The sequence below is a fragment of the Enoplosus armatus genome, chromosome 20, assembly GCF_043641665.1.
Source record: "Enoplosus armatus isolate fEnoArm2 chromosome 20, fEnoArm2.hap1, whole genome shotgun sequence".
In the NCBI taxonomy this organism is placed as follows: domain Eukaryota; kingdom Metazoa; phylum Chordata; class Actinopteri; order Centrarchiformes; family Enoplosidae; genus Enoplosus; species Enoplosus armatus.
The window spans coordinates 2,577,824-2,604,741 of record NC_092199.1 but is presented as its reverse complement, the minus strand read 5'-3'; the positions used below and the strand labels follow the sequence as shown (position 1 = coordinate 2,604,741).

The window sequence follows — 26,918 nt, the reverse complement described above, 5'->3', positions numbered from 1 at the left end:
TGCAATACTGGCATTTATCCGAATATTCAAGAATGAGTCAAATCGTGACTTTCTGAATCAAAACTCCTCGTCCTTCCCCTCAGCAGACCATGAATGGCACTCAACATGAGTCTGGCAGCTCTTTGACAGTTTGGCCACGTTATAAACAGCAGAGTCAAACACCGTTAATAAATGCAGAGCTGTAATGTCAAGTTAGATAACATACATGTTCTTTAAAACCACCAGACTGAAAAGGGATATCAGTGAAATGACTGATGGAAGATGGAAGTGCAGACAGGAAGAGCAGAAGAGATGAGAAAGAGATGAAAATAAACTGCAGTGGGCTGAAACGAATGATTATTCTCATTATCGATTGTTGAAAAACGGCATCATAAATGTTGAATTGCTTCTTTTGTCCGATTAACAGTCCAAAACCAAAGATTCTCATCTCTAGTACCACATAAGACAAAGAAAAGAGGGAACAACGTTTGAAAAAAAGACTCAAAACGATTATAGCTGCTGATTAACTTTCTGTCGATCGACTAATCGACTAATCGTTGCAGCTCCAAACTGCAGGCAGAACGTGATTGAGAGGCAAACACTACGATGCGCTTAAACCTGAATATTAAATCATCCGTTCTAAAAACTAAACTTTTAGAGTTAACGACACGGGAGCTGATGCTGGATGGGAGAAGCGTCAGACGACAGCATGCACACGCTAACATTCACATACAGCAAGACAGACGTGTAAGCACACACACACACACTCGAACACACACACACACACACACACTCGAACACACACACACACACACTTGACATCCAAAGTTAATACAAACAGGTGTTGCCTCGTTTAGCCCTGCGGGGTCCATCCCCATCCTCAGGTGAGTGGGCGACGCCATGCATATTCACTGCAGGTGCAGCAGGTGTGATTATGGCTGAAATAACTGAACGTTGACAGCTCTCCCTGCTGGTCGGACGCTGGCACTGCAGCCGCTCAAGGTGTCATTTTAAAGCCTGAGTAGAAAATGGCTATACATCAATAATCATAACGCTATGAGGTGTTCAAACTTGATATGGTGTTTAAACCAGTCCGCCCACACCCTCCTTAATGAGGACTTTCATTGTCACACCTGTTTTTTTTTTTGTTTTTTTTACATTCCTCACCTTTGTCATGCATCTCTGACATCAACCCTGATCCCTTTAAAGTCATGCTATAAGGTCATAGCGAACCATGCGCTGTCTTTGGAGGACTTCCCACGGTAGCTTAAGCGCTCACATGAATGAGCTTCTTTCTCACTACCACGTGGTGAAATCCTGTCTCAAACACCCTTTGATCACTTACTAATCTTTGATAGGTACATAGGCGTTTACTATAATACTCATATTGTGCTGAATTATTACCACCATGTAAGAAAAAACAACAACACATGATTATCGTGTAGCGCTTCTGGGACTTACAAGAAGAAAATGTCAACTTTGAGTGACACCTAATGCATCTTCACAACAGTGTGTTGAATATATTGTAAATATACCGTCATATATCCTACAATATAAGCCGATGGCGCGTTATATACAACATGTCCTGGATGTTTACAAAGAGCATGGGTAACATATTTCCTTTTTATATTTTCAATATCATATTTCATCATACACTTGACATACACAGGTGGGATAGGTTCAACATCAACAAACGACTGTAAAATACTGTAAAAATATTGAAAAAACAAGAACATTCAGGGTCTGCCTGGTGAGTGTTAAAATAGGGTTTATAAATGAGAGGCTATAAGTACAGACAGAGATTACACATGTTGGCTGTGGCACCGGCATGAGGAAAAGGACTAAATGACCCCAGAGAGCAACTTCGCTGCTCCCAGTTTTGCCCTCAAAGTAGTAAAAGGCCTAAAAGAAGCTGTGCTGGATGCAGGCATGCGGATAACTGGAGAAAACAACTTTCGGCCACGAAATAGAAAGAACAGAAGCACACCACGGGACAGAAGCGAAAGCAACTGGGAGAGAGAGATCGCTTGTTCAAGTAGAGCAACAAAAAAAAAAAGACCTCTCTTGATGAGATGCAGTTACATTGCTGCACATCAGGAGTACTGCGGACTTCTACTGACGCTGTAGCCTCTAACTGGCCATCAGAGAACAGAGGAGAGTCGAGCTGCACCGAGCTGCACCGCCTCATCGTTTTGTACACTGCAGCCACACCTTCATCACCTCATCATCGCGTGTTGTGCACAGTCCGTAGACGCGACTTGGTACCACCTTCAGTGAAATAAGTGCAGGAGCTAAAAGCTGTAATGTCCGGCTCCTGTGTGGAATGTGAACGCACCGCGGTGATAGAAATAAGGAGCTGAAGAGTGTGATGGCTCCATAAGACCTGGTGATGTTTTAAAAGACCAGTAACTATTACAGCGCTTCAAATCTGAGAGAAGTCAAATCATCAGTCGTCTAAAATGTGATGTTTTTAAAATGTGCGTTAACGTGTTTTGGTCCCAAAACTGAGTGAAAGGTCAAGAAAAAAGGTGGGAGAACGTGGCCGGAGGGGTGCCTTGAAAGAACAAAAGGCGAGAAAAGGAAAGGATGCTGGATGTACGTCCCTGTCTGGTGCCCCGGTCAAAGTCTGAGCACCCTCTTTATCTCTGCACAGAACAGTCTGCTGTTCTCAAAGACACCTCGCCTCTGCAGATGTGTGACCTCCCACCTCCTGCACCAACGTCCTCGCTGGTGTTTCCCAGCCCTCCTCTGTTAGACGAGAAGATTGGGGTGCCGGGTAGGGCGTCATGGTTTGGGGGAGGGCGTGGGGTAGACCCTCACTCCTGCTCCCCCTTCAAGCAGAGCTCCAAACCCTCCTGGATCTCAAATAAAAACCTATGCAGGGAGACAGCCTGCCGCTGGCAGTGCAACGCTGTGCCGCTCCCGGCGCCCCCGCCCCGTCTCACTTCTTGACGGCTTGCCGGTAGCTGTGTCTCTGGCCTTCCTGTCGAACCTTGCTGCTGCAGCCGCTGGCTTTGCTGCTGTTGCCCCCGTCCCTGGTGCTGCTGGCCTGGCTGACCTGGCTGGCCAGGCTGCTGTCCTGCAGCGTGGGGCTTGAGTGGGCCCTCTGCAGCCCGTTGTCCTCCAGGAGCTGGGACTCGAACACAGACAGGTCCTCCTCACCGCTCCGGATCTTAGCTCGCAGCAGCATGACGTAAGTCGCATACCGTGTTTTCTATAAAGGTGTGAGAGAGAGACAGAAGAGGTTTAGGATTGGACAGTTGAGTGAGCTGCAGGATTATGATTAATAATGATTTAATGCTTCACTGCCTTTCCAGCTCACCTCAAACTCCAGATACTCGTCTCTCTGGCGGTACTCTTCCAGCTCTCGCCCTTTGACCTTGCGGTCAGGAGGGTAGGAGCGCAGCTCGGCCAGTTCAGTGGAAAGGGATCTGAATCGGGTTTCGTGGGATCTGACCTGCTCCTCCTGTAAAGCACAAAGTCAACACTGACGTCACGAGGGAGATGAAGGAGGTAATAAACACCTGCCTTCTTTCATTTCCATTTTTCAAACGTTTTGCCTGTTTTATCTCTCTGCATTACTGACTCCCACCTGTCCACCCTGCATTTAGACTTTCCCTCACTTCCCCTCCAGATTGTCTCGTTCAAACAAGACACTGTCATGTTATATTGACTTATTTTATTCAAAGGTGGACAGGAAATGAGGGGGAATGACATGCAACAAAGTTCCCCTGCTGGACTCAAACCACGGATGATAAACACAGCAGACCACCACGACACCACATCAATACTCTTCTTATAAGAAGAAAAAGATCTTGTTCTAACAAAAGTTGCACTGAGAAACTGAGCACATATTTTCTCATGATGGCAGTAATATTCTCTCGTCAGCCTGATGTTCTTTATTACATTTGTGTCCTGGGCTGTAAGACAGACATCCCAAATGTGTCTCCACTTCCATTTCAACAGACTTGAGGAATGAGCCACTAGTGTTAATAATATTACATTTGTGTTAACTGGAGTGTTTATTCATGAAAATTTAATTCTAAATACTCAAAACAGAACAGATCATTATTTTAATTTTGAAAGATTTCTATGGGCTTGCTCTAATGAACTTCACAGGATCCTGGACTTGACTCAGACCAGGTTCTTAGCTGTTAACATGAAGATACCTCAGACAGTTTTGACATCGTCCCCGGGAGCAGCGGCCGGCTGAACTTCTTCTGGGAGCCGATGGCTGCCGGGAAGGGAGGAGCTGAGAACATGGCGGCCACCGTGTTGATCCGTGTGATCCAAGACTGCATCTGCTCCGCGTTCCTGCGATGGATAATACACGTCCACACATGCACGCACAATACACACACGGAGACACACACACACAAGCAATTACAAACAGATCTTGAACAGTAGGTACAAACACACTTATCAGTTCCTCTCCATGGCGCTCACACCAGCACATGGCTAGCTTACAGCATCAAAGGGATAATTATCAGAGAACGCAGCCTTCGCTGTTGACAAAGAAATGATTTTGGAGCCAATTAATGCATGAGAGAAAAGGGCCTGTTTTACACTAACAGACCCATTAGGGGCCCATGAGAAATATCAGATTGAATCAGACAGCCTTGCTTAAATCCCCGGGGAGAGACAGAGAGAGAGAGAGAGAGAGAGAGACATAAGAGAGACAAAGAGGAGAGAGACCGAGAGAGGAGAGAGACACAGAGAGGGGTATAGTATCTGGGACAAATGCAAGCTGCAACTGGAGCACAGAGCCTGTCCTCCTGGGGGCTGAAACATGTGGCCACTCATGTGCCACTTCCTGGATCCTCATAACACACACATGCACACCTCCACACCTCCACCTTGCTCTCCACATTCACTATACGTCCTGTTCAACATGTGCATGTAGCATTGATCCGTGAGCTCTCACCATGTGTCCTGCACGCCATGAGCACAGCTGTCGCCGCATGTCGTTAGCTGAGGTTGGATGCTCAGCTAACAGCTACACTACATGGCCAAAAGTATGTGGACACCATAGTATTACACCCACGTGACTGCTGAACAAGTCAATCCAAAGACTCTTCACAGTCCAGGATCCAGTTCATCCCAGAGGTGTTGGATGAGATCAAGCTCCTCCACACCAAACTAAGAAAATCATTTCTTCATGGAGCTGGCTTTGTGTACAATGTCATGATGAAACAGGGAAGGAGCTTCCACAAACTGTTGCCACAAAGCTGGAGCAACATTAAAGTGTGTTCACGTGCACTTAAGTAACCTGGTTACAGTCGGCTTTCTGCAGCAAGCTGATTTCTTAAATTACATGTACAATTAAATTACAATAGAGGCAGAGGATTTGAGAAACCTGTTTTTGCCAACTAAAGAATGCAGATTTCTTGCCATGTAACTGGGTTTCTAATCTGCCTTTTACAAGACTGCAGACAGGAGAGACAGCGGAGCGTGTGGACGAAAGGAGAGATAGTTACACATAGTGATGCATCCTTGTATTTTAAATTCTTCTATCCACAGTCAGTTCCAGCACTGAACGTTTGACTACTTCTTCTGACACATTTGTGCTGTGTCTGTCTCCAAAATAAGGTCAGGGGTAGGGGAGAGCGTTATGATTTCCCTTCATTTGAACTAAGGGGCCCAAACCTTGAAAAACAAGCTCTCAACCAAAAAGTACACAAATGTAGATAAAGACCGGGGTGTCCACATACTTTTGACCACATTCTGTAGTTTGTATCGAGGCTACAGGCATGTGGCCTGTGAGCTTGTAGAGTCAAGATAAGACATGAGTCCATCTCTGTTGGGTATGATTAAAGTTGTGCTTTTTCGCATTGAGTATGGTTTGAATTTGAATGTCTGCTGCAGATGCTGCGCAGCTATCCGTGCACACGTGCTGTATACTTGTGTATAATTCTCTCACGAAAAGCATGAAACAGGACTCACGGTGCCTGGAAGAGGTACACCCTCCAGTCGGCTGTTCGCAGGTAGAAGACGTTGGGCCTCTTGCTGTAGTCTGAAGCCTTCATGGCCAGAGAGTGGTGGATGGACACGGCGTTCTTCAGGTCCTCCTCAGAGAGCTGTTTATCAGGCCTGTATTCCCCCTGGCATGAAAAATATGAATAAGAAATGAATGCTATAATTACCACCGAGGGGTCTCAACACTTATTAAAGTTGGTGAGCTGACTAAGGACATATTTTATTGGCGAAGAGGCAAGAGGGTAAAGCGTTGCATTACAACCATCCCCACTGAAAACAGCTGATAATTACAAATCTGTGGGAGTGGGAGGAGATCACGATGTACTGTATATCCCTTTTATTAACTAAAATGATTTCAGATGCTCACATACAACCAAAACAACTTATTGTCAAGTAGCTGTTTTCATGCTCAATGGGGGTCTCTGATCGAAACGGATCCGGTGCTGGACTAGAGAACATCAGGGATCGGTATTGTTATTTTTGATACCAATGTAAACACAAAGAAAATACAAACAAGGCTGCTTCCATGACAGAAATATAACTCTTTTTTATTTAAAAAAAGAAGCTCTCAGATGTTAAATGCTGTGTTACAATCAGCCGTACAAGATTTGCACAAAATGTACAAAATACAGTCTAAAATTGACTCAAATCTTGATTTAATTTAGGAGCAATCTGATCCAAGATCAAGTAAACAAGTCTGGAGTCTGACCGGACATCTGATCCCAACTTTTCAGTACTTGACAGTTTGATACTCTACCTCTACTGAAACTACGGTGTAAGTACATGAACAAATAGATGTTGTATTTTTCCCTCCATTCAGCAGGATGTTGGAGCTACCGTGGCCTGTCATGCTGACAGAGGTTTCCCCACATCAAAGCCTGTATGGCTCCTCTGCACAGTGCCGGGACATTATGTCACAGCACCTTTTAGACACGTAAACAGGAAACAGGCTCGACTGAGTGACTCCCTTGGATAAACTGTTGAGATGTCACTGCGAAGATGCATTTTTGATGACATGACACAGAAGAACATTTCTGTTAGATATCCACACTGGGAATAAAGATTCACCTTCTGTTAAAAATATGTTGCTGTCATGAAAGTCAAACAGAACGTTTATGGAGATGCATTCTCCATAAACGCTGGAGAATAACGGGCATAACGTTGTTATTTTAAAGGTTGAATAATGAATATCAAGTGGTAGCTAATACAAACTGCTTCTCACACAGCCTTTTAGACATCTTTTTACGTACACACATAAAATAATCTCTGTAATAATGTGAGTGACTTACTTTCTGCAGATAGAGAATTAGCCCTTTTAGGATGGCATAGAAGGTCTTCCACCCTCTCTTCCCTCTTGGTGCTGTGAGGGGGAGAAAAATAAAAATAAATAAATATGAATACAAATGCCATAAAGAGAAATGACATAATCAGAGCAATACGGCACTGTAGTACAATTTCCCCCCGGGGATCAATAAAGTATTTCTGATTCTGATTATCAGTGTTCTCTACTGTGGTGGCCGTTTTGCCATATTTCAAATTTCAAAGCCACTTAGTCGGCAAAGTTTGTCTTAGTTTTGAGTTCCACTTAATTAAATCCATCTTTCGTCTTAATTAAACTTCTGTACTGTACGAGTCCAGGAGGCAGGGAACACGTTGAATGAGGGTTTATTTGAAGATACAGATCACAACTTCACGGCAGGGGATTCTTATCATGGATGTATGAAGGAGAACTGGACATAAAAAAAGCCTCCGCATGCTTCCCCATGTTTGGCCCCATGGAGCACGCTCAGTAGAGTCCGTCTCAGGCCGAGCGGCTTGAGAGCGTGTGCGCCTGAGACTTCCTGTCTCCCTGCACACATCACACGGCTCTTTTTTCCAAATGTTATTGGACCGAATCGATCAAATTCTGATAGTGAAAAGAGTCATTTTTGGGCCGGTGTGATGAACACGGACGTTGCAATACCGCGTGTGGCCACTACGCCAAAAATCACTTCTGCCACTTACATCTGACACTTGATGTTATATTCCTATTAATACCACGATCACTAACATGTTGTCACCTAATAAATAGTTGGTTTCCATTAATATTTGCAGACTTTTGCAGCTCTACATCTTACCAGTTCCTTAGCGCACTATAAAACTAGCTTACGGCCCTAACAGCTGACATTAATAATAAAAACATATGTACCAGTATTCTAGTACTTTGAGGCAAAATAGCAAATATGAGTAAAACCTTAGCATAGTCCACCTATATTACACTATTCAAGATATACTGAAATGTTGTATAAACTTCAATAATATCAAAACGTATAAAGATAACAGACTAATCCACCAGCTGACTGATGTACTGTGCTCTCTTGCGAGTCGGACACAACGTTTTCTCACTGACAGTGAAAGCAGAGACGTTTGGGGGTGATCACTGTTGGCAGTCGCCCTCTTCGACAAATAGGAAGCCGATGTGAATGTGGAAATGCTTCAGTCTGAAGATACTGGTGTGAAACCGGTTGTGATACAGGCTTTGGAGCAGTGCTCCCTGGTCAGTTGGTCGGTCGGTGGTCGGGATGCAAAGGTGAAGATTTAATGGAGATGAATTAAAGTGAAAGATGCTTGTGGATTTAGCTTTTTGTCTTTCCTTGAATTGAACTTCATTGTTGGTACAGCTAACACCACAGAACAGTCTGTGCACGTGAAAAGACGTCCAACTGTGTTTTTGTTAAAAAAAATAAGTATTTTAGATCATAACCTTTATTTCAACTGCATTTCTATGACTAATGTAACCGATCTCCTGGTTGCATTTCCCACTGAAAGCTGCACACATGCAGTTAAAAAGTAAAATCCTACGCATGGAACACATTGTGTGTTATGCACAAGTTTTAAAGTGAGATGCCACTGCAGCCTTGGCGGCTTGCTTACTCTCACCTTCAATCCATTTAGCCTGGAATAGTATTGATACTTAATACGACGTCAACTGAGCAAACTTTATCTGCTGACGACGAACAGCTGGACCTGGAGGCGAGATAGTGTTCTTCTGTTTCAGAGGGCGAGACTGATGTAAACGAGAGGGTCTGAGGCGTACTTCTCTTGCCGTCCGAGTCGGCGTGGACTTTGCGGACCAGGAACCCGTTCTTGTAGAGCAGCATCCCAGACGGCTCCGTCCCCTCCGACAGGGGCTTCCCACTGCTGCCCACCCGCTTCATCGACGTGGAGGCGTTGGAGTCACACAGGCTGTCCCCGAGCTCTGAAAACGACTTCCGCAGCTCTTCCTCGTCGCTATGGAGACAACAAAAAATAAATAAATAAAAAACAAGATCCCACGGTGATCAACACTTATGTGTCACGTCTCATTAGCAACGCCAACAAACACATCATCATTCATCCTGTCTATTTGCCTCTCACTCGGACGAACAGCACAGGACAAGAGGTCCAGACACTTCACACCCTGACTGGGAAACTTTCGTTTCATACAGAACACATGAGTAATATCGCTGCTGTCTTGGCAGAGCCTTTTGTTGCACAAGACATTTACAAAGCATCGTGTATCTGGGGGAAACCTGAGTGAATGAAGCTGCCTTCAAAGCTTTAATTGTGTGTTTTCCTCTCGCTGTGCTCTGCTGCTGCTCTCCTGAGAAGCAGTCCACTCTCCTTGATCAAAAAGTACCACGGCAGAAGAGTGACACCATCTATCTTGTTCCAGCTTTGAGGTGAAAAACAGGGGCATCTTTACCCAGGAGGGGCAACTCCTCTCAGAAATGCAGACGCATCACTGTTGCTCTTCCTCCTCTTGATGCTCACAAGAGGCTTCACAGAGGTGAGAAAGACTTTTGTTCCCTGCAACACAAACTGAGGCTTTACAGACTTACAGTACCAAGAAAGGGAGAGAGAGGACGCCTCCTTATTCCTTTTACGAACAAAACCAGGTGGGAACAGGCGATGAATGGTGCTAATAAATATATAATTTATAGCACAGTGATACTACACGCAATCTCAGTCTTTACCAACATGGAGGTGAAGTCCTTTAAATGCTCAGAAAGAACAGAAATCTACATTTCCATGTCAACTCCGTCAGCAACGTCAATAATATCAATATTAACAACATTTGTGCTCATATTGTATTTGATTTGTCCTTTTTTGTTCTTTGTATTCTTGCTACCTGATCCAAAAAACCTTTGCTGTTCACTTTTGTCTTATTGTTTTATGTCCGTAAAGCACTTTGAAATAATAAACATTATTGTTTTTATCATAATCCAGAATGAAAAAAAACATTATGGTATTGTGCTGCCCGTTATTTATGTTTTTAAATCACTGGGAATCAGCTGGTTTCTGAACCATCTGTGTGATTCTTATCGTGCTGCTCACTTCTCTTCTCCTCTGCAGTAAAATGCTTCTTTGTATGTCACTACTTATTATGTTAAAGGATGGTTTACTAAAACATGGATGTTATTTTGACCACCATTCCTGTCAGTAAAAACAACATTGTACTTACCATGTTAATTAGTGAGTTATCTCAAGTGTTTATCCAATAAACTACATTTATATTGATGTTTAGAGGATGAAGAATTCTCTATTTAGTCCCCCTCCTAATTTGTATTAGCTCCCCTTTTTAAATTTAATGTGTTTTATTCATCCTATCACTGTTTTCTTACTAAAAAGTAGTCAGGAGCAACATTTTTCAGTTCCGCTTTCAAATAATTAGAAAATCTGGTTTTAATGTCAGTTTGAATACAACCTGTCTGCTCATCTTGGTGAGTACTTGGTTAATTACTCTGTTGAGTACAATGTTATCATTACTGATAGCAACACAAAATAAGAAAATAAGACGCGAGTTGTAATAAACTGACTCATCCTTTACTTCTAATTAAAAATGAGTCAAAAGAAAGATAGTGAGAAGTTTTACAGTAAGAACAGCTCACCTAAAGTCTGAAACGGGGAGCAGTAACATGTCTCAGAATATAATGTAATTTCCAATTGACTCCGTTCTTTATTAAAGTTCGTTTTCAGGCTAAAAGTTGTTGCTGTTGGATATGAAGTTTTTGTGCTCGTTGCTCATTAGAAACAGGCCTGCAGGATCCATCTTTACAAATGAGGGATCTGATGAGCTGCTGGGTTCTGGATGTCTTTGACTGCAGCTTTATTTCCTGCTAACTAACCTTGTGTGTGTGTGTGTGTGTGTGTGTGTGTGTGTGTGTCTTTATAAAGTGAACAGTTCATTTATATTTTGCTTAGAAGATGAAAGGTTTTTGTTGTAATCTGGTTTTACATTCTTGTCTAACCGCTTCTTCTATTTCTAATGTGATTTATTTATTTTATTACTGTTTCTATTTTTATCTTTTATCTCTATATTCTTGTCCTTGTTTTATAACTATTTTCTAAATGTTGCATCTGTATTATTTGTGTATCTATCAGCATTACTTTTCACCTCTTTGTTAAAACCCTTGTAAACTTCTGTTTTTGAGTAGTGTGGAACAAATAATGAACATTATATGAATATATATTACAGTATATTATAAATAATGTACGTCAGAGAGAATATGTACTTGAAAGACAGACAATACTTACTATACACATTGCTCCAGCAGTTTTAATCCCATTCTCCTCTAAATGATCCCTTACAATGCACTGCATTCATTCTTTTAGTGTTTTTAAAGGGATTTGTCACATTAGGAGATGATAGATGCTTTAGGCTACAACACCAAGTGTCTCTGCATCTGCGTAGTGAGGTAACACGGCAATTCCACTTGTTACCTCACCAGGCGGCACCCATGCAAAAGTTCAGCCCGAAAATAGAATAATGGCTGGATGCCGAACCCCCCCGAGACCACGCTATGAGTAACCAACAGTACATAACAGCAGTTAACCCCGTGCAGGAGCCAGAGAGAGAACGGGAGGCAGAGACAGAGCCAATGAGCATGTAGCCTGTTGCCTGGTAACTGCTGGCCTGCCTGAATCCCATTCTACACAGAGACAAAGTCGAGAGGAGCTGGAGAGTGGGGGGATGGATGGAGGAGAGAGATAGAGGAGTGAGGAGACGGGGGTGGGGGGGACAAAGATGATCCTTCTCAGATGGCAGAACATTATCCACAATAATATGAATGAGAAAGGAAGGAGGAGGAGAGAGGAGAGAGGAGGGGAGAGGAAGGGAGAGGAGAGGAGACAGGGGAGGAGGGGAGAGGAGGAGAGGAGGAGAGGAGAGGAGGAGAGGGGAGGACAGGGGAGGAGGGAGGAGGTGAGGGGAGAGGAGGAGAGGAGAGGAGACAGGGGAGGAGGGGAGAGGAGGAGAGGGGAGGAGAGGAGAGGAGACAGGGGAGGAGGGGAGAGGAGGAGAGGGGAGGAGAGGAGAGGAGACAGGGGAGGAGAGGAGAGGAGGAGAGGAGAGGAGACAGGGGAGGAGGGGAGAGGAGAGGAGAGGAGAGGGGAGGAGAGGAGAGGAGAGGGGAGGAGAGGAGACAGGGGAGGAGGGGAGAGGAGAGGAGACAGGGGAGAGGAGAGGGGAGGAGAGGAGAGGAGAGGGGAGGAGAGGAGAGGAGACAGGGGAGGAGGGGAGAGGAGGAGAGGAGACAGGGGAGGAGAGGAGAGGAGAGGAGGAGAGGGGAGGAGAGGAGAGGAGACAGGGGAGGAGGGGAGAGGAGGAGAGGGGAGGAGAGGAGAGGAGACAGGGGAGGAGAGGAGAGGAGGAGAGGAGAGGAGACAGGGGAGGAGGGAGGAGGTGAGGGGAGAGGGAAATGAATGTGAGGAAACGAAAACCAAAGAAAGGAAAGGGGAAAAGAAGGAGACAAAAAAGAAAGAAATTAAAGGGAAATGAAAAGAAACAAATGAACGTAAAAGAAACTAAAGGAAAACAAAAGAAAATAATGAAAGGAGGAGGGAAGAGGAAAAGATGAACAAAAGAAAGGAAAGTAACTGAAACACAGTAAAAGGAAAAAAAGAAAGTCAATGAAGAACAGATAAGAAACTACAGGAGAGTTTCTGCGATATGAAGAAAAGACTGAACAGGTTGGCCAGTTGGAAGCAGTGCATGCTGGGATCTTTATGCTGATGTTGCTGCATCAGTAGCCAATGGAAACAGATTTGCTCTGTTTCAGTCATTGTACCAAACGGCAAAAACACCCGAAACACAGTCAAGTGAAAGAGGACGTTAATTCATCCAAACACACACTCTTATACATGATAAAGCATCTCCTCGTCCACAGAGGATGCACTTTTATTTCATTTCTTATTTTTAACCTTCATGGATGCGTTTGTTATATTATCTTGTATTTTGAAAGTACTAATCTATAATCGAATATGTAGAGACTTCAAAAGCCTCTCTAGTGTTTAATATGGATGGAAGTGCTAATAGCGTACCAGATCTTTGGTACAAATACCAAAACAATTCTTTTTTTTAACAGTAATTTACATTGACAGATATAAACTTGTTTTTCTAAAAAACCAAGCAGCCATACAGGAACTTTGCTTAAGTAAACTTGTCTAAAATTGGCAAAATTTTGAATCAAATCTGGAACTGACTGAAGAATAAGGGCACTTTTCACACCTTAAAGTCTGAACCAAGGTTCACGTTTTTTGTTATATTGTACACATTTGATCTCCCCATGTGCTACTGCGGCTTATTTTGTTGCGTTGCTTTTCCTTTTTCCGGTTCTGATGATAGCCAGAACTTCCTGTAATTGGCTGAACCATCCCAAAGGTTTCCACACTACAGACCACCTCTTTGTGTCGGAGCGAGGTTCGGCTGCTTGTTTCATACCAGACAAGGTCGGTGTGAAAGGGCCCCCACATAAACAATATCATGACTTGACTACGTTTTCAACGGCAGGCCTACTGTGCGATGTCACATGATGTAAGTGGATGTCACTCATCCTGCTCTCCTACAGCAGGTGAGAGGTGGCAGCAGCAGACAATAGTAAGACAGGATGATTAGAGCCATTGAGGGAGGAGGAGAAAAGGGATTAACAGAATAAAAGGAATAATGCAGCAGATGGGTCTGTCCCTCTCGCTCGCTCCTTTCATGTACAGCATGCTTCGTTCTCATCACATCCTTTCACCCTGTTCTTCTTCCTGTTTCTACCCAGAGGTCTGTGTCTTCCTGTATCTCCAACTTGTTGCGTCTCTCTTTCAGAGCACAATGCCCACCACCACCACCACCACCACCTCTCCCTCTGCTCTCCACCCCCGCTCCTGATGAGGAAGCATGTGTATACTGTATATGTCTGTGTTGTATGTGTGTGTGTGTGTGTGTGTGTGCGCGAGTGAAGAACATGTGGGTGCATCCAACTGCACAGTTGAGAGTGGCCATGTGCGTGTCTTTCTCTGTGGGGGTGTGAAATAACATCCATTGCTGTGTTTTGCGTTGTGTTTCTCATCGGTGCGCAAAAATACATGTACTGCGCGCCCACACACACACACACACACACACCTGTAATGAGATACATGCCAGATTTCACATATACAATTTGTATTCATATAATCACAGCAAGCGGTTTGTTTTAGTGTCTGAAAATCACACCTCTTTGACTACACTGTGTGGTGGCGGAAGGTGTTCTTTTTTTTAAGCCTCAATCTGGGAGTAAATTAGTAAATCAATGCTGGGCCGCTCTATATATAGAATGTAATATAATACATACAATTTATTGTGCTGTGATTTACAATTGCACAATACAATTTGCAAACGCACAAACCGATTTCCAAAGAAGACGTGCACGAGGACAAACAAAAGCAGCATTCACAGCCTCACAATCAACACAGAAGTGACGTGTTATCTGTCACAGGGTGCGTGTCCTTGTGTTGTGATCTCCGTCAGTGAGTTTGCAAGTGAAGAAATGTCCTCTGTGTGATGAAATATGCATCAACTATGCAAGTAGGGTGTGAAATCGGTGGCAAAAAGTGACACTGTGCTCTGCTTCCAAATAGGGTTTTTTCAAAGAGCTGAACTCCACCACAGACAGAATTTACTCTACTTCAATGATCTCGGCCAGCTAAAATATTAAAAATGAACATGTGCAACTCCTCTGCTGCCAAAAACCAAAAAAACCCAGACTGCTGTGGGATGAATCTCTTAATCTGTAATTCATTTTGTTTGGAGGTGGGTTCTCTCTTTGCTCGATGGTGTTTACGTGTCTAAAAATGACATCTTTTCTGTCCCCGTGTGGCCTCTTATGTGGTGGCAGTGTTTAAATAGCTGTCTATATGTCATTAGAGATGTTTGAACTGGATTGCCTGCCTCTCTGTGGATCTCCTCCTCGATCTGCTCCTCTGACCACTTTTATTCAGCTGCTTCGGGAGCGCTGCTGCAGCTATTTTTGGAGAGGTAGTGGGAGGCTGTGGTCACACCTTTGTACAGGATGCAGGTAAAGAGCCATTTAAATGGAGATGCCTCTCTCTCTCTCTCTCTCTCTCAGTCTCTTTCTGTTTTTTTCTTGCTTTTCATACAGAAGCCAACATGTACATACTGCACACACAAACGCATCCCCTCTGTACATGTATGTACAGTACATCTATCTGTTACCGTGTGTGTGTTTTCTGTTGAGAGAACACAGGGAGGAAAGAGCAATGTGGTAGCTATGGAGTCGTATCCATGGTGCCGTAGCTATGGCAACAAAGCTTGGAAAGCTAGTGACTTAATTGGCATCTCTGAGGCACTCTGGAGCTGTGATCCAGAATAGCAACCCTTGACACACTAATGTTTCCTTCACATGCCAGACAACACTCACGTCATCAATGAGGATGCTAACAAGTTAATCAATATCCCTTATTGTTTCCTGCCCTTCAGGACAATGTGTGTGTGTGTGTGTGTGTGTGTGTGTGTGTTTGAGTTAGTCATAGACAAGGAAAAGGACAGAAACAGTCACAGAGGAGGGGAAAATATAAAGGTGAATAATATCAGCATGAAGTCAATGTTAAATGACTTACAGTGTCCATTGCAGCTTCTGATTCTTGATGGAGTTGTAGAGAGCCTGCAGAGGAAAACAAGAAAATCGAATTTTCAGACAAATATGACAAACAGCAGCTTATGTTCAGCTGTGTTCAATTGGCGATTTGATCAAATATTAGAGGGCGAGCGGTGGGCTGGTACATTGTGGTTTTCTGTGAAAGCTGCACAGTAAGCAAGCTGGCTTCATTCAATAAGTTGTACTCAGAGAAATGTCATCCCTTTCCACGCGGCTCAAACTGCCCTTTGCCAGAGCTTAACTCGTTTTCTTTGCCAAACAATCCATCAATCAGTCAACCACCACAACATCAGTCAGGAAGCCATTATCCAGCCTGTCGATGGGTAGACCAGTAAATCAATCAGCCAATAAATAATTTAGGCTTCGATCGACCCGCACGGAGCAAAATTAAGTTACAGGCAGGGAACATGAACACTGTACAGGATTAAAAGAACCATAAAAACTAAAACATGACAAAGACATTAGTAAAAACACACATGTGAGGTGCCTTTACACATCTGACTTAATGCTGAATCAATTAGATGATTAATTGAATAGTCAATCGACAGAAAATGTTTTGCCAACAGTTCTGATAATCACAGTAAAGTCAAACACTTTCCTCAGTTTTGTATTGTTTTAAATGATGCTGGTCTGACAAAAAAATTTGAAGACGACACTTTGAGCTACAGGAAACTGTGAAGGACATTTTTCAACATTTCATTTTATATGTTTATGTCTAAATGATTAATTCAGTTAATCAAAAAATAATCTACAGATTAATCAATGAAAACAATCATTAGTTGCAACAAGGAGCAGTGTTGGATGATCATCCTACATTCAAAATTATACTTAAGTAATGGTACATGCAAGTATTACCAAAATGTACTTAAGTACCAAAAGTAAAAGCACTCATTATACAAAATGGCTTATTTTAGTAGAGAGTAAAATGGAAAAGTACCTTTGTACTGCTCAGTTGTTTAATGTATAACATTTTATATTATTTAAAATATGATCATATATTTAAGAATATAAAATGTTAATCTGTAAGTATAGCAGTCAAAGAAATGTGGAGTAAAACGTTGTTTTTTTTTTAAATTTGCAAATCAAATGTAGTGGAGTAGAAGTTTAAAGTAATATAAAACAGAAACACTGAAGTTCAAGCAATATTAATATAAAATCACCAGACAGGAATGTCCATTAAATGAAATTCCTGATGAATCAAAACAAAACTCATATAAAACTCTAATATTGCCATAAAGCAGTTCTGCTCAGTGATTCGCAGCAACGTCAGCTCTGGTCCGATACAACCAGAGATAATATTACTGTAAAGGGAGAAGGAATAAAGTATTGGATGTATCTGTTTAGGCTGATTTCTACCAACTTTATTTGGGTCATGTTTATGTGTTTTCAACTCGTTTTCATCATTTTGTGGGTTTTTGTTTCCACTTGCAGGAAAAACACTCTTTTACTTTCATTATCATCGCAATCAACACAAAAAACCAGACCTACATAGAAAGACAGCGGGCAGACTAACAGAGAGTTTAATGAGGGAGCTGGTCAGCCTGCATCTCTGCTCTGAAAGGGTTGAGAGACACTTCTCGTTCATTTGTCCTGAGCCAGTTGAATGTGATATAGAAGCTCAGTTTCACGGTCGGTCTGCGGCGGCGGAGCGGCGGGCATGAAGCCGTCAGACTGTAGTGTTTAAGACGCAGATCGAGGCAGTGGATGTGATGCGACGGCTGAGGTGATGGAGAGGACACTTACAGGCAGTTCATCACCACCTCGTTCACCTCTGAATTCCTCGTAGACCAACACCATAAGTTCTCTCCAACCATGACCATAATTGCCATGTGGGGGAAGAAACCTCATACTCAGCTGAAATCGATAACTTTCCATTACATTCCTTTGATTAATGCACTCCTGCTAATGGTCTTCACTTGAGTTTTAGACTTCCAACCTATTCTGAATATCATTTTGTTGCATTGTGACTCGAAGGAAATTGCATTTATAATGGGGTTTGATTCAGGGTGCCTAATCAGGTTCATTTCCAGACTTTTCTTTGAAACAGGGCCTAATCAGAAATACTTGCAGAGAGTCATGAATATTAATGACCACCATGCCAAGACCGTTACAGATTTAGTTCTGGTTTCCATACGCTCTACTGTAAAATCTGAGCATTCAAACTATGTTTCAAACTAAATGTGCTCATACATTTTAATAACAGACAGCTGAGGCTTCGTGGGACGCAAACTGCTTCTGCAGCACAAATCTGGTCAGCATCAAATATTAACAGTGAATTTGTAAACTGTAAAACTTTGCTGATCTGCCACAACAGCAACATATTCTGTCTACAGAAGTCCATCATGTAGAGGTGAAGAAAACTTAATTTCTAAAAGATCTGACAATAAAACAAAACTTAAAGCTTTGGCAACCAACGATGGCGACAATAAGGGCCGTGCAAATCTTATTATTAGTTATATATGAAGTAGGAATAAACATACACACAGTTAGCAATAAAGCTGTGACTAATTATTGATTAATCTGCAGAATATTTTCATGATTTATCGTTTGGTCTATAAAATGTAGAAAAATTGTGAAAAAAGCGAAAAGGTGACGTTATCGAATTGCTTGTTTTGTCGGACCAACAGTCCCAAACCCAAAATATATTTAGTTTTTCCTGGTTTTACATTGTGTTTACCTTGTTTCTATTTTAATCTTGCCTTCCACATCATCAGTTCTGCACATATATGCCTTTATGCTTGTATGTGTATACATATATGTCTGACTTTGTGAAGCACTTTGGTGCAAAACCTGTTTGCTTTTTAAAGTGCTATATAAATGAAATAAACTGAAACTGAATTTGTGCTTGAAAAAATGTCTTGAACAATCAGTCGGTATATAGCTGCTGATTATTGATTCAGGTCAGTAATAATAACCATAATAATCATCTTCTTACATGAAAAGTCTTTCTAGTGATTAATCCATCCATCCATTATCTGTAACCGCTTATCCTTAGAGGGTCGCGGGGGCTGGAGCCGATCCCAGCTGACATTGAGCGACACTGGACAGGTGGCCAGTCAATCACAGGGCTGACACGTAGATTATTATTATAAAAAATATATCTATATTTTGCCTAGGCCAACGTGGAACGGATTTGGTGTAGGTGAAACAGTGTGTGTGTGTTACAGCTGAGTTATTCCTGAGGAATGTTTTTCACATTTACAAAACAAAAAATTACCCCTTTACTGTAAATCCTAAGGGAACACAGAGCACCAACAGCAGAGGGACTCTGTGGATTTAAAGATAGAAGACTAAAGAGGGAGGAAAGTAAATATAAAAAAAAAAAGGTAGATGGAGGTGGAGTATAAATCAGAGCATCAGTCAGACTCATTCAGTCTGGAGGCTCATTGAGACAAAGATGGATGTTCGTCACCTTCACCTACTTGCTTCATCAACGTCACCAAGTGCCAGCAAATGTGAGCCATTAGCCTTGAGTGGTGGCTTTACACAATATGCTGTACTGAGCTGTGGTGCACAGCCAATTAGGCCTGGCACTCCACCAATATCAAACGCACTACACTCCATATGTGAAGCTTAGATGGTAAATCAAACAATAAAACAATAGTAGTTTCAGATGTTGTAATAATGGAATAATAGTTTGTTGTGTGTGTGAAACGTTATAAATTAAACAAACGTAAACTGACAGATTTGGCCAACTGGCTTTGAATGACAATGAGCTATTATTCAATGTTATGTGGGGTAAGATATTTGTTACGACACGTGTCACGCTGGTATGAAATAAAGACGGGAGACATGATTCATCTCTGGGTGATGGAGATTAGTTTTGAAGATGCTGATCAACTGAGAAGATGCAGCACGTTTGTGGTGATAAATGACGTGTCTCAATGACTTGTAAAAGTAACAGGAACAGTTTTCAGTACCTTCCTCCTCTTTCTGGCCTGTGGGTGATTCTGTCCGTCCTGAGCCTTGCCCAGCAGGTCTGGAAACACCAAGGGTTTGAGAGAACGTGAGCGTGGGGTTCTGGGATAGCGGAATGGGTCCATCATCCGGAAGTCCCTTCCGTAGCGCACAGTGCAAAGAGAGCGTGAGCGTAGGCGCCCTGCTGAGTGCAGGCTGTTAACACCGATCATGGTCAGAGACGAGGGGGCATGGATCACATAGAACTGGACATTCAGAAATCTGCCCAAATGATTCAGTGTTTGTTCTGAAGTCCTGCAAAAATCACGCTGAAAAAAAAAGTTGATCCAAAGAGATAAAGAGTGTGAAACGAGGTTCGTCTGATGTGGATGCTGTTCAGTAGAAGCTGATGTGCCAACTACCAGCTGGAAGTGAATTCAGCTGTTACAGAAAGCAGCCGGTGATCAGCGGAGGGAGGCAACACATCATCAGGCTGCTGTCAAGGCAGTCAGCTATCAGCAGGCATCAAACCCCAACAGTGTCGTCCCTGAACGTCTTGATCAACGCCCACCAGGCAACACCGGGGTGCCCACCTGACGCTGAATTATTGATAAGACAGCCATGTATTATACATGTACAGAAACGGCTCCTTTGCTGCAACTGAAGAAGGCGAGTCAGGTGAGAATCGGTCACAACGGTGCAATAAATCCAGCACTTTTCTTCCAATGTGAGTGCTCGGGCTGGTTCATGAAGTTTAATTGGAAATAATCTGCAGTTCAAGGCAGTTAGATCTGTAATTTCTCCAGGTGACTGTGTAGAAGTGAGTCAACACGCTCGCTCTGCGTGGTCTCAACAGGATACGAGCCTCTTGCCAAGTTACCCAAAGGTGACACCTGTCCAGCTGTCGCCTTTTAGTGAAAGCTAGTGACAACACACCACGGCGATGAATCCTTTAGCATGCACTCACAGGTACACACTCACACACACACACACACAGAAAGACACAAGCTGACGCTCTCACAGATGGTATGAAACACTGGCAGAGGTGTGAACGGACAGCCAGCATGAAACAGATGGGTGCAAAAGGCGGAAATGAGGAGGTAAAAAACACACACAGGCATACAATAAGCTCTCTATGCTTATACGAACACAAACACACAGTTAGGCACAATACACACACACACAATAGAGGAAGATATGGAGGGGTGGGAGGGAGGTACAGCCGCCCTCGGACTTCAGAGCAGGGATTCCAAAGAGCACGCTCGATTTCGTCACAAGCCCGGAGATACGATATAAACAAAATGAATTAAAAAGATGACAATACTACAAAAAAGAGGCGGATGAGCATGTGGAAAAGCTGAGCTTTCGCACAAAGAAGAAGGAACGTTCCTGTTGCTCCCACTGTAAAATGGATACCATCAGTTTTACAGTCACAGTGCTGATTGTCGGATTTTCTCTCACTTCTTCCTCCTGTTCTCTGTCCATGTGTAGACGTCCACTGTCATTGCATACTCCTTCATGTGATCCACTTCTCTCAGTCAGTATTTTCTCTCAGACTCTCGCACATTTGGCGGGTGTGGGTGTTTGAGGGAAAAAAATGCCGCTTTCCCGCTGCCGATGTCTTTCATGCCTCCCTCGTCTGCATGTGTATACTCCTGGTTTATCTTTCTGTTGCAATCTTTTTTTCGTTCAATCCAGCGCTGTTCGTTCTTGCCTTCTCCCTGCTGCTGCCGCTGCTGCTGCTGCTGATGATGCGGAGGAGGAGGAGAGGAAAGGAGAGCTGGCTGCCTGAATCGCAGAGCGAAAAAGAAGCTGATAGGGACAGTGCTCTCCCTCTCTCTGCCTCCCTCTCCCATCGTCAATGCGTACCTCCCCTCCCTCCCTCCCTCCCTCCCTCTCTCAGTCATCGCCAGCAAATCACAGTCTCCCAAATGCCTCTTCCATGCATACACACATACACACTTTTTTTTAAAAATATACTTGCAATGGCAATTAGTATTCAGAGGGGGTCTTGTGGGAGAGACTAGTGAGGTGAGAGGAGAAGAAACATGCAAAGAATCAGCAGCACAAGTGTGTGTATTCAGCACCACTTCTGCTGAATTAAAGGAGTAGTTCAACATTTTGGGAAGAAGGCGTATTAGAGAGTGAGATGAGAAAATGATTTCACTTTTAGGTCTATGTGTTAAGCTGGAATGTGGTTAGCGTAATCAGGGGTAAAACAGCTAGCCTGGCTCTGTCCAAAAATGTTTAAATATGCGTACCTACACCTTAAGCTAACTAATGAACATGTTGTATCTTGTTTATTTAACCATCACACGAATAGAAATGTAAAAATGTGCGGTTACAGACTCATTCTGCCTGTAACCACAAAGCAAATAAGTGTAAAATTTCCAAAATGGTGAACTACTCCTTTAAATGTTCTACAGACAGGAATAATTATTCAACCATATTGGCACTTTCCCTTTTAGTCTGCTCAAATGCCTCTGATGATTAGTGTGTTTGTGATTTAATGCGTTCTAAAAAGCCAAACAACCAGCAATATGCCTCCATAAACTACTTTGTCACAGCACACAGATTTACAGCATCTCTGAGGGATTATATGAATGTTAAACGCCACATTGCTTTTCGCATTCAGTGAAACTATTCCCACCCCAAATCAGATTTTTAAAAGCAACCAAACATAACCTTTGCGGTATATCCGAAGTGCCATAAAACTGTCAAGGAGCCAGAACTTAAAAATCCTCTTGATGATTACACCTAACAGAAAAATAGACACAAACCACACCATAATGAGGCCAAGTGAAAGCAGGAGAGAAAAAGGAGGCGACAGAGAACAGAGACAGAGTGTCTGTCAGAAACCTTTGCTTAGAAGACAAATGAATGAGGTGTTTCCCCAAGAGAAATTGGTCAAATAGAATTATTGACTGGAGAGTGAGCAACGGGGACCATGTGGGAGAAAAAATCTGGAGCTACAGAAGTGTGACCGGAGATTTAATGATTGTGTCAGTCATAGACCACGGGCTTTGACTGGACTGATTTTTGATTCTATAATTAAAAAGAACACAAGGATTCAGTGCTCAACGTTGTCCTAAATGTATATTTAGAAGCCTGAGAGGACGTGGAGGAAACAGTTCAAATGATTTTGTCCACAATTTTAAGATAAAGTGATTTTAAGACTTTGAACTTTGTGGAAAACCCTGTCCTCATCTGATCCAGCTTCTGTCCTAATTGAAAAACAGTGTCATGTACAACGTTAAAAACAATAGATTTTAAAATATTTGGTGCTGTGCTGCTATGCAGGCCACTTTTCTGTCCCACAAGCTTAAGACACCAAAAATGAATCAAAAGTGATTAAAATATTTATTGATGTTTAATTGTGAAAATAGCAAGATCATAGTTTACAAGGTATCACCTCAATGAACAATAACTCAACAGATGACATAAAGAAACGTTGGGGATAATAAATAAGAAAGGAAATACTTGGGGAGGCTCAGAGTACTTCTAGAAACTGTCTGAGAGATTTCTGTTGGAAACATCTGATCTGAGTGAAAACAAACTAACAGGATACCAGCACTCTTACTTCCCACAAGAGTGCGTCTCTATTTCACAAAGTAAATCTGCATGAATTTTTCAAGTCGAGTTCCAATTTGTGCTATTCATCGATGGCAAGACGTCTTGACTGCGCCACAAAGTCCTTGTAGTTTATTAGCTGTGATGCACCATCCACTTTTATATAACCTCCTTTGTCAGCATATAAATCTTCAATGACTTCTTCTTGAATGAAATGATGCACAATGGTAAACAAAGGACAGGGGGGAGTAAACAGAGCACTAGAGAGAAAATAGAGAGAATCTCCAGAGGTATTGTGACTGACTAGTGCTAGCCTGTCTGGCTAGCATGTTAGCGGTTAGCAAGACAGGACGTGTTTACTTTATTAACGTTTAATCAAAACCACAATCTTTACCTCACATCGACCAAACTGATTTTGGTGCCTAAACAAAAACCATATGCAGGACTCAGGATGTGAACTCAAATATCAAAACTGTTCTTTGTATGCTCATCATCCAACCAAACACGTCTTTACTAATATTACTGCTTGTATGTTGCATCTTATTTTGAGTTTTGGTTACTTTCTACCTCTGGATGAAATGGGAAATTGTTTCATGCTCTACTTTTTTCTGTTCCTTTTTTGTTTTAATACTTAATGCACCTAAACCTTTGTGCACTGAAATGTACCTGTGTATCAGTTTGTGTCCAATTAACAACCTCATCCTCCTGCTCTTCTTCTTTATCTTAGGTTCTTTGTTTAATTTTAAATGTGATCATAAAAGATTAATGAGTGCTGTGACTGTGAAAAAAAACAGAAAAGACAACAGTTCCTCCCTCATGACAAGTGCCTGTCTTTTGACATGCACCATCAGGGTGGACATGTTGGTGATCTGAGACCCCCCTGGCATCTGCGACTCTATCAGGAGGGAAAAGAAAGGAACATCAGCAACCTTTGACTGCAAAACCCAAACAACCTGCATGAAGACGACAGCCTGTTACAGGAGGAGGTAAAAGCTTTGGTGTCACTGCCTCTCTGTCAGTCTCTCTCTGACAATTATCCTTCCTCCTTTACTCTGTGGGCGGCAGCAGCAGCAGCAGCAGCAGCAGCAGCTGTGGGCTCGTGGCTTGAAGCTTGAATCCCAAGAAAACCATCAAAGTGCCTCTGAGCAAAGCACTTAACCCCGAATTACTCAAATGAAGCTGGGTCACTGCAGCCGACTGCACAAGAAAGAACAGGGAAACAGCTGCTTACCTAAAGCAAACCAAACCACAGTAAAAGCAAAATAAATCTGTCTTTTTTTGTTACCTTATGCCCTCTATCTGTTTCCCGTCTGCTGTCAGTCTCCCCCTCACTCTCTCCATCCCACTCAATATTTCACATCCTGTCTAAATCTCTCCCTCCGTCCCTCATGGAGAGTCCAGACAGCTCGGGGAGAGGGGGAGTGTATCCACAGCCTCGCGTCTCTGCTGACCTAAGCAGCTGTCTCTTCTTCACACTCTCTCTTTCTCTTCCACTACGTCTCTCTCTGCCCCTTCCCCTTCAATAGCACCTCATTTTTCTGTTTTTATTTTTAGAGTAAAAATGTGTGAGATTTGTGTCTCAGTCAATGTCTGTTTCGCTGAGCTCCATCTACGATCAATGCAGCGTTTGATACTCTGGACAGCAGGTGTTGGGAGTGTTTCACTGGAGAAATTCAATTATTTTAGAGGATGTATCCAGATTGAAAACTTAATCTTGGACTTTAAACAGCTGTAAGATTAAAATGTGAAATAAATGAAAACATAAACGAATTGGGATCAACATGAACAAATGTGCAGACTGCTCAAAAAAGACAGCTGCACTGTTTTACTTACAGTTGATCTCTCAGCAGTGAAATGCAAAAACACCTCAGCAATGAGCACTTACTGTAACACAGGATTTCACCAGATCAAGGTAATTTTATAAGGCTCCCACCATGTTTAAAACACATTTTACACAAGGTCCGCATTGTTTAAATTTCCCTTTAGATTTTTCCCCAGTCTGTTATTTTAAAGTAATATTTATTTTTGATCAAGACATAAAAAATGGCTTTTTATTTAACATTTAAAGAATATCTAAATATTTATTATTGTCCACAAATTCCATGAAAAGACCAAAGCTGATAACGTGGTAATTCATCTCTCCATACTTTCAAACTTCCCCAACCTGTCCTGTCCACCCCATCCATGCTAAAGATACAACTCTTCAAAAACACATCACAAATATACGAATATTATATTTTTTAAAATGGCTAAATAATTCGCGTAAAAATCCAAACGTTACTCATGCAAATTAGAGAAAATAGTGCATTTGTTGGGGACTATTTTCAGCTGCAGATTAATACATATTTGGGGCAGCAGGACGTTATATGTGGGATTGAGTCAAAACAATATGAGGCTTTGGATACATGTTTCTAAACGTAATATAAATGTTGACCTGGAGCATTTTTAAGAGAAGTGGATAATTTATCATTTTTTCAACTTAATGTGATTAGTTCCTGTCTCATCTATCGATATCGATATGAGGAAGAGGAGAGGGGAAAAGGAGCTGCTCAGCTTTTGAGAGTAAATAGCTGAATTTTTTTGTTTAAAATAGATAACAATAAATAATACATTTTTCAAGCAGCCCCCCAAGTAGAGGACAACCTGTCCCGTGGCCATAAACTCATGTGAGTTTGAGACACCAAAGAAATCACATGTATTACTGTTTTAACAATACTACATTCTCTCTGTACACACTGAATATGTAAATCAGTAACGATGCGTGTTAATATTAGCATCTATCTTTCGATTTCTCTCCCTCCTCAGACATGACCTGCTTGTCTTTGCCCAGGTTGGCGAGGCCGTCGAGCACTGGCACTGAAGCGCCTGTGCAGATTTCAGACACATCCATAGCTGGGCCACATTGACGGCAGTGACACATGCAGGAATGATTTCCTTCTCCCTCATTTACAAAAACAAATAAGTCATCTGTCTTTTCCCTCACCATCGATGCTGCCACGCAATCGATAACATCAGTGCACCTAATTACTGTTTGAAGAGCGTGGTTCGGCGTCTGATTGAGCTGTACAACATTTTCATTTCAGCAGAATTTGTTCTCCTGCTCTAATGCGGGCTGGTAACCTACTTCAGTGCATCATTAGCTCCCACTTCAAGCTTTAAGCCCTGAGCTGTAGAGAGAGAGAGAGTGAGAGGGAGTGCAAACCTATGTATCGCTGAGCCTCACAATAAAGAAAGAAAGTTTCCTCCAAAGCGCAAGCTTGGGCCAGCAGCCAGAGCTTCAAATTCTGCGGGGATCTGTGGTAGCTACACAGCAGCTATGTTTTCAATGCAAGCTGGTATGGAGCGGTAAAGGAACATGAAGTGGTTATGAAGGCTTAAAAGCTTACTGTGGCATTGGGACCACAAGTCTTAATCATTTCTTTTTGTGGTAATTGCCCAAACATTGAGCCACTCATCAGTTATGGACACATTTAGTCCAAATACTGCAGTGCAGCGAAAACAGCTGATACAAGCAGCAAAGACAGAAGAAGAAACTTAATAAATAAAACAAGTAGA

General features: G+C 42.5%; 1 protein-coding gene across 1 annotated transcript in view; it reads right to left on the bottom strand.

The window, feature by feature from the left end:
- Positions 1 to 2,358: 2,358 nt before the first annotated feature.
- LOC139303034 (PH and SEC7 domain-containing protein 1-like) overlaps positions 2,359 to 26,918 on the bottom strand; it is a 41,009-nt gene continuing 16,449 nt past the window's right edge. Inside the window, 7 exon segments of the mRNA XM_070926724.1 lie at positions 2,359 to 3,193; positions 3,302 to 3,445; positions 4,149 to 4,293; positions 5,923 to 6,080; positions 7,245 to 7,315; positions 9,032 to 9,225; positions 15,859 to 15,902. Of these exon segments, the coding sequence (XP_070782825.1) occupies positions 2,921 to 3,193; positions 3,302 to 3,445; positions 4,149 to 4,293; positions 5,923 to 6,080; positions 7,245 to 7,315; positions 9,032 to 9,225; positions 15,859 to 15,902 (1,029 nt within the window). The 3' untranslated portion in view covers positions 2,359 to 2,920.